Raw genomic sequence first — 8,495 nt, 5'->3', positions numbered from 1 at the left:
GTCCTAATCGTTCTATTGGTTGCCCAAAAAGTAATTGCGGATTTTTTAAAAGATAGCAAATGCATTTTTAATAAAACTTAAAATGAACTTTAATCAAATATACTTTTTTTTACACTTTTTTTCTAAAGCAAGCTAAAAGTAACAGCTGATAACTGACAGAAGAAAGAATGCAATTACAGGTCACAAGCTGTGAAAAAATTTGTCAACGCCGACTATATGAAAAATCCGCAATTACTTTTTGGGCAACCCAATATAAACAGATGTTACTCCCATATAAACCGATCCTTGGATTCGACTTCATGAGCCTATAGAAGCATCAATCTTTATGCGATTTGGCTGAAATTTGAAACAAAGTCTTACATGATGACTTTCAACATCCATTCTAAGTACGGTCCTAATCGGTCTATAAACAGATGTAGCCCCTATATAAACCGATCCTTGGATTTGACTTCTTGAGCTCTTAGAAGCCTCAAATTTTATGCGATTTGGCTGAAATTTGAAATAAAGACTTGTGTTATGACTTGCAATACCCCTGCTAAGTATGATTTGAACCGGTCCATAAACAGGTATAGCCCCCATATAAATTGATCCCCGGATTTGATTTCTTGAGCCCCTAGAAGTCTCAATTTTCATTCGATTTGGATCAATTTTGCAACAAAGACTTGTGTTATGACTTTCAACATCCATACTGAGTATGATTCCAATCGGTCTCTAAACAGATATAGCCCCCATATAAACTGATCCCCAGATTTAATTTCCGGAGGGCCTAGATGTCTCAATTTTCATCCGATTTGGATGAAATTTGGAACAATTACCTGCATAATGTCTTTCAATATTCATGCCAAGTATGCTTCGAATCGGTCTATAAACTGGTATAGCCCCCATATAAACCGATCCCCGGATTTGACTTCTTCAACCCTTAGAAGCCTAAATTTTCATCTGATTTGACTGAAATTTGACCCAAAACCCTATGTTAAGACCTATAACATCAGTTTCAAGTTTTATCCGAATCGGTTAATATGGTGATATAGCCCTCCTCCTAGGTACCGATATCCCCATATGACTTCTTGAGTCCAAAATAATTCAAATATTGGGTTGCCCAAAAAGTAATTGCGGATTTTTCATATAATCGGCGTTGACAAATTTTTCACAGCTTGTGACTCTGTAATTGCATTCTTTCTTCTGACAGTTATCAGCTGTTACTTTTGGCTTACTTTAGAAAAAAAGTGTAAACAAGTAAAAGCGTGCTAAGTTCGGCCGGGCCGAATCTTATATACCCTCCACCATGGATCGCATTTGTCGAGTTCTTTTCCCGGCATCTCTTCTTAGGCAAAAAAGGATATTAGAAAAGAGTTGCTCTGCTATTAAAACGATATCAAGATATGGTCCGGTTCGGACCACAATTAAATTATATGTTGGAGACCTGTGTAAAATTTCAGCCAATTCGTATAAGAATTGCGCCCATTGGGGCTCACGAAGTAAAATAGAGAGAACGATTTATATGGGATCTGTATCGGGCTATAGACCGATTCAGACCATAATAAACACGTTTGTTGATGGTCATAAGAGGATCCGTCGTACAAAATTTCAGGCATATCGGATAATAATTGCGACCTCTAGGGGTCAAGAAGTCAAGATCCCAGATCGGTTTATATGGCAGCTATATCAGGTTATGAACCGATTTGAACCTTATTTGACACAGTTGTTAAAAGTAAAAATAAAATACGTCATGCAAAATTTCAGCCAAATCGGATAGGAATTGCGCACTCTAAAAGCTCAAGAAGTCAAATCCCCAGATCTGTTTATATGACAGCTATATCAGGTTATAGACCGATTTCAACCATACTTGGCACAGTTGTTGGATATCATAACGAAATACTTCGTGCAAAAATTCATTCTGATCGGATAAGAATTGTGCCCTCTAGAGGCTCAAGAAGTCAAGACCCAAGATCGGTTTATATGGCAGCTATATCAGGTTATGGACCGATGTAAACCATACTTGGCACGGTTGTTGGGTATCATAACTAAACACTTCGTGCGAAATTCCATTCCATTCGGATAAGAATTGCTCACTCTAGAGGCTCAAGAAGTCAAGACCCAAGATCGGTTTATATGGCAGCTATATCAGGTTATGGGCCGATTTAAACCATACTTGGCACAGTTGTTGGATATCATAACAAAACACGTCGTGCAAAATTTCATTCCAATCGGATAATAATTGCGCACTCTAGAGGCTCAAGAAGTCAAGACCCAAGATCGGTTTATATGGCAGCTATATCAAAACATGGACCGATATGGCCCATTTACAATACCAACCGACCTACACTAATAAGAAGTATTTGTGCAAAATTTCAAGCGGCTAGCTTTACTCCTTCGGAAGTTAGCGTGCTTTCGACAGACAGACGGACGGACGGACGGACGGACTGACGGACTGACGGACGGACGGACGGACGGACGGACGGACGGACAGACGGACGGACATGGCTAGATCGACATAAAATGTCACGACGATCAAGAATATATATACTTTATGGGGTCTCAGACGAATATTTCGAGTAGTTACAAACAGAATGACGAAATTAGTATACCCCCCATCTTATGGTGGAGGGTATAAAAAGGTATATTTGATTAAAGTTCATTCTAAGCTTTATTAAAAATGCATTTACTTTCTTTTAAAAAATCCGAAATTACTTTTTGGGCAACCCAAATATGGGTATATTTTTAGGTAAATCCATGGTGGTGGCTGGGTTCCCAAGATTCGGCCTTTCCAAACTTAATGCTTTTTACTTGTTTACTTGAATCACACAAAAAACCCTCTCCTCTAGTTACCAAAAACCCCATGGTACATTGCCCATTGCCCACATAATGAACCTACGTAAAAATTTTTTTAAATTTTGCTACATTTTCCATTTAAAAATGTAGCCTTAAATTGTGTTACTGCGAATTCGCACAATCACGCTTGGATGCCTCTTAATGCAAATATGTGTGCATGGCTGAATGACTACATATACTACACGGGTTGACCACATACACCACGTGGTTAACGCCATCATAAAACGGAGATTAAATAAAAAAGCAATTTTATTTGTGGTTTTTTTTTTTCCCCGCCACAGAAAAAAGTTTTAAAGCCATTTTTCTCTGACTTAGGAAGACAAAAAAATACTCACTTGAAATGATAAGTGGCATTTTCATAGCCGAAAAAGGGCACCGTATAGGTCAACATCCAAATATTGCCACCCCCACAATCGTAGTAGGGCTTAGACCAGCGACCATCCTCATATTTCACCGCCAAGGTGTCGTCCTCAATACGCTCATCTGTCTTGTTCGAGTAGAGGTGAAAGGCTGTAATTAAAGAAAATCATTGAAGTAGTTATTAAAGGTCATTTAAGGGAATTTTGGCGATTTTTCCCCCTCCCCCTCTCAACAACCTAAAGGAGAAAATCTCATTTTAATTTGTTACAGTTGATTAAAATGCCATTATTAAAGTTATAATTAAAATGCAATTAATTTTCGGCTTAAAACATCAAGTACTATGGCATACACACATGCCGTTGCCAAGTGAGCATACACATACACAACACATCGATATGCGTGTGAGTGTGTGTGTGTGACGGTGCGCACACAAGCATCTATAATAAATTGAAGCATTCTCTTTAAATAACATCTGCCAATTTAAATTCCATCGTTATACTTGCTGTCGTTATTTGGCCTAGGGCCAAAGTTCTTCGTTTATCGTAAATAGGAAACGGAAATTGAAAATACATACCCACAGTAAACTGGCAATGACACCACCATAAGCTTATGCACATGGTTGAGAAGTTGCTTCAACAACAGATGCGGTTGTATAGTGAAATCGAATTTATTTGCAAAATACAATAAGTAAAAGCGGGCCAAGTTCGGCCTGGCCGAATATTATATACCCTCCACCATGGATCGCATTTGTCATAATCTTTGCTCGATATCTATTTATAGACAAACAAAAGGGAATGGATAAGAATTAATATGCTATTGGAGCTATATCGGGTTATGAACATATTGAGGCCATACTTGATTTGGCTGTTGAAGACCAAAGTGGAGGTCATTTGGAAGTCATTTCAGCCAGGCTGAATTGAAGTTTTCCTATGGAAAACCTCATTCAGCCAGGCAGAATTGAAGTTTTCCTATGGAAAACCTCATTCAGCCAGGCAGAATTGAAGTTTTCCTATGGAAAACCTCATTCAGCCAGGCTGAATTGAAGTTTTCCTATGGAAAACCTCATTCAGCCAGGCTGAATTGAAGTTTTCCTATAGGAAAACCTCATTCAGCCAGGCTGAATTGAAGTTTTCCTATAGGAAAACCTCATTCAGCCAGGCTGAATTGAAGTTTTCCTATAGGAAAACCTCATTCAGCCAGGCTGAATTGAAGTTTTCCTATAGGAAAACCTCATTCAGCCAGGCTGAATTGAAGTTTTCCTATAGGAAAACCTCATTCAGCCAGGCTGAATTGAAGTTTTCCTATAGGAAAACCTCATTCAGCCAGGCTGAATTGAAGTTTTCCTATAGGAAAACCTCATTCAGCCAGGCTGAATTGAAGTTTTCCTATAGGAAAACCTCATTCAGCCAGGCTGAATTGAAGTTTTCCTATAGGAAAACCTCATTCAGCCAGGCTGAATTGAAGTTTTCCTATAGGAAAACCTCATTCAGCCAGGCTGAATTGAAGTTTTCCTATAGGAAAACCTCATTCAGCCAGGCTGAATTGAAGTTTTCCTATAGGAAAACCTCATTCAGCCAGGCTGAATTGAAGTTTTCCTATAGGAAAACCTCATTCAGCCAGGCTGAATTGAAGTTTTCCTATAGGAAAACCTCATTCAGCCAGGCTGAATTGAAGTTTTCCTACAGGAAAACCTCATTCAGCCAGGCTGAATTGAAGTTTTCCTATAGGAAAACCTCATTCAGCCAGGCTGAATTGAAGTTTTCCTATAGGAAAACCTCATTCAGCCAGGCTGAATTGAAGTTTTCCTATAGGAAAACCTCATTCAGCCAGGCTGAATTGAAGTTTTCCTATAGAAAACCTCATTCAGCCAGGCTGAATTGAAGTTTTCCTATAGAAAACCTCATTCAGCCAGGCTGAATTGAAGTTTTCCTATAGAAAACCTCATTCAGCCAGGCTGAATTGAAGTTTTCTTATAGAAAACCTCATTCAGCCAGGCTGAATTGAAGTTTTCCCATGGAAAACCTCATTCAGCCAGGCTGAATTAAAGTTTTTCCATGGAAAACCTCATTCAGCCAAGCTGAATTGAAGTTTTCCCATGGAAAACCTCATTCAGCCAGGCTGAATTAAAGTTTTTCCATGGAAAACCTCATTCAGCCAAGCTGAATTGAAGTTTTCCCATGGAAAACCTCATTCAGCCAGGCTGAATTGAAGTTTTCCCATGGAAAACCTCATTCAGCCAGGCTGAATTGAAGTTTTCCTATGGAAAACCTCATTCAGCCAGGCTGAATTAAAGTTTTTCCATGGAAAACCTCATTCAGCCAAGCTGAATTGAAGTTTTCCCATGGAAAACCTCATTCAGCCAGGCTGAATTGAAGTTTTCCCATGGAAAACCTCATTCCTAATAACTGTTTGTCTTCTAGCAGGCGTTTGGTTGATGGTATACCAGCCTCGTTTTGTTTGATTTCGGCCATAATAATTGTAATAAAGTCTATAATTTTCTGTGGTCACTTGACCAGTACAATGAACATTTATTGTGGTTGCTGTTGTTGCATTTTAATTACAATAATTGAATGCGATATCAAATAAAATTATGGGTCATAGGCGGCTTAACTGCTCGCTGTACTCGAACCACTTTGTAAAAGCGGCTGATTTATAATTTTCAACATACCAATGACAACCACATGAATTTAATTAAAGGTGGCTGTGAAATCAATGGTCGTGTTGTATCGTTGATTCTATTTAGGTGAGAGAGGTGAAAGTTTGCGCAAAATTTATAATGATAGGCTATTAACCGCATTATACAGGCGTAAATGCATACACATGAGCAAAAATAGCAAAAAGGATTTATAAATTTGCTATTATTGACATAATTTGAGCAAAACTTTAAAGATTTCCAAATGTAAACATTTTGTTACCCTCTTCTCTTGCATCTGCCCTTTCTAGTTTCAATGGGTAATGTGTGTATTTGCTTTGCAAACACAACATCAAAGATATTTCCCCTTGGCTACATCATTAGGCAACCCATTCCACTAAAATCCTAATTCCTTTGATACACTTTTCCACCAGGCAAGAAAAAAATTATCAAAACAAATTTTTTCACACACATACAGAAATATTGCACATACATGTACATAAGGACAACGCTTAACTACGTCTGATTGACACATGGTGGTGGATAAGGAAGCCTCCATAGTTTTTTATGATGGCGGAAGGAAAAATGAAATAAAAAATAAATAAAAATAAAAAAATCAAGGCCACATTTTAATGTCGTTGTTAACCACATTGCCTTGTAACTCATATAGTTTCAATATTTGCAAACGTTTTTTTTTTTCTTATATTAAAAGATATATGAGAATTCGACTGAGGGCAAATGCCATGGAAATTCAAGGACAACATTAAAGTTTGAACGAAATATTTAAGAAAAGTTTCTACGAGACTTTGAAGAAGAAAGCAAATGGGTGATTGGTTTATATGCTGGCTAAAACTACTCATAGACCCACCTGGACAGTATATGGTGTTGGGGTTAACGAACTTAGGTGTAGATTATAGACAAACAAGTAAAAAGGTGTTAAATTCGGTCGGGCCGAACTTCGGATACCCACCACCTCGGGTATATATGTAAACCACCTTTCCCCAAAATCCGGTGAAAAATGCATACCATATGCCCCTTAGCAGCCATATCGAAATATGTTCCGATTTGGACCAAATACTTATAAGTACAAGTCATTGTTCAATTGTGTATAACAAAATAATCTGAACCATATACGACACGGATGTCGAAAAGCCTAACAAAAGTCAATTTGTCAAATTTCATTGAAATCGGATTATAAATGCGTCTTTTATGGAACCAAGACTTAAAATCGAGATATCGGTCTATATGACAGCTATATCGAAATCTGGAGCGTTTCGGGCCAAGTTTCAGAAAAATGTCGAAGAGCCTAACACAACTCACAGACCCAAATTTCGGCGAAATTGGACAATATATGCGCCTTTTATGGCCCCAAAACCTTAAATCAAGAGATCGGTCTATATGGCAGCTATATCCAAATCTGGACCGATTTGTGCCATATTGCAGAAAAATCGAAGAGCCTAACACAACTCATAGTCCCAAATTTTGGCGAAATCGGACAATATATGCTCCTTTTATGGGCCCAAAACCTTAAATCGAGAGATCGGTCTATATGGCAGCTATATTCAAATCTGAACCGATCTGGGCCATATTGCAAAAGTGTGTGGAGGGGCTTAACTTAACTCACTATCCCAAATTTCGGTGACATCGGACAATAATTGCGCCTTTTATGGGCCCCAAACCTCACTTTGATAGATCAATCTGTATGGCAGCTATATCCAAAACTTAACCAATCTGAGCAAAATTAAAGAAGGATGTTGGCTGTCCTAGCGCAACTTACTGTCCCTAATTTCAGCAAAATCGTATAATAAATGTGGCATTTATGGGTCTAAGATCCTAAAACGGCGGATCGGTCTATATGGCAGCTATATCCAAAACTGGGCCGATCGGGGCCATTTTGAAGAAGAATGTCGAAGGGTCTAACACAACTCACTGTCCCAATGTTTTGCAAAATCGGATAATATATGTGGCATTTAGGGGCCTAAGATCCTAAATCGGCGGATCCTTTTATATGGCAGCTATATCCTCAAATTTCAGCAAAATCGGATCATAAATGTGGCTATTACGGTTCTAAGACCCTAAAACGAAGGATCGGTCAATATGGCAGCTATATCCAAATCTGAACCGATCTGGGCCAAATTGCAGAAGAATGTCGACTGGCCTAACACAACTCACTGTGTCAAATTTCAGCAAAATCGGATAATAAATGTGGCTTTTATTGGCCTAAGACCCTAGATCGGCGGATCGGTCTATATGGGGGCTATATCAAGGTATTGTCCAATACAGCCCATTTTCGAACTTAACCTGCTTATGGACAAAAAAAGAATATGATGTAGGGATATGAGGTTGTCCGTCCACCGCTCCGTCCACCCCTCCGTCCACCGCTCCGTCCACCCCTCCGTCCACCCCTCCGTCCACCCCTCCGTCCACCCTCCGTCCACCCCTCCGTCCACCCCTCCGTCCACCCCTCCGTCCACCCCTCCGTCCACCCCTCCGTCCACCCCTCCGTCCACCCCTCCGTCCACCCCTCCGTCCACCCCTCCGTCCACCCCTCCGTCCACCCCTCCGTCCACCCCTCCGTCCACCCCTCCGTCCACCCCTCCGTCCACCCCTCCGTCCACCCCTCCGTCCACCCCTCCGTCCAACCCTCCGTCCAACCCTCCGTCCACCCCTC

The 8,495-nt window shown here is 39.8% G+C and overlaps 1 protein-coding gene across 1 annotated transcript in view; it reads right to left on the bottom strand.

Annotated features, from left to right (window-relative positions):
- LOC106080749 (uncharacterized) overlaps window positions 1-8,495 on the bottom strand; it is a 412,271-nt gene that overhangs the window by 309,077 nt on the left and 94,699 nt on the right. The window contains exon 3 of the mRNA XM_013242272.2: window positions 3,168-3,342. Coding sequence (XP_013097726.2) covers window positions 3,168-3,342 — 175 coding nt within the window. The remainder of the gene's footprint in view (window positions 1-3,167; window positions 3,343-8,495) is intronic.

This window comes from Stomoxys calcitrans, chromosome 5, assembly GCF_963082655.1.
Source record: "Stomoxys calcitrans chromosome 5, idStoCalc2.1, whole genome shotgun sequence".
NCBI lineage: Eukaryota > Metazoa > Arthropoda > Insecta > Diptera > Muscidae > Stomoxys > Stomoxys calcitrans.
Note: the sequence above shows the minus strand (reverse complement) of the source record. Positions and strands in the feature narration are given on the sequence as shown.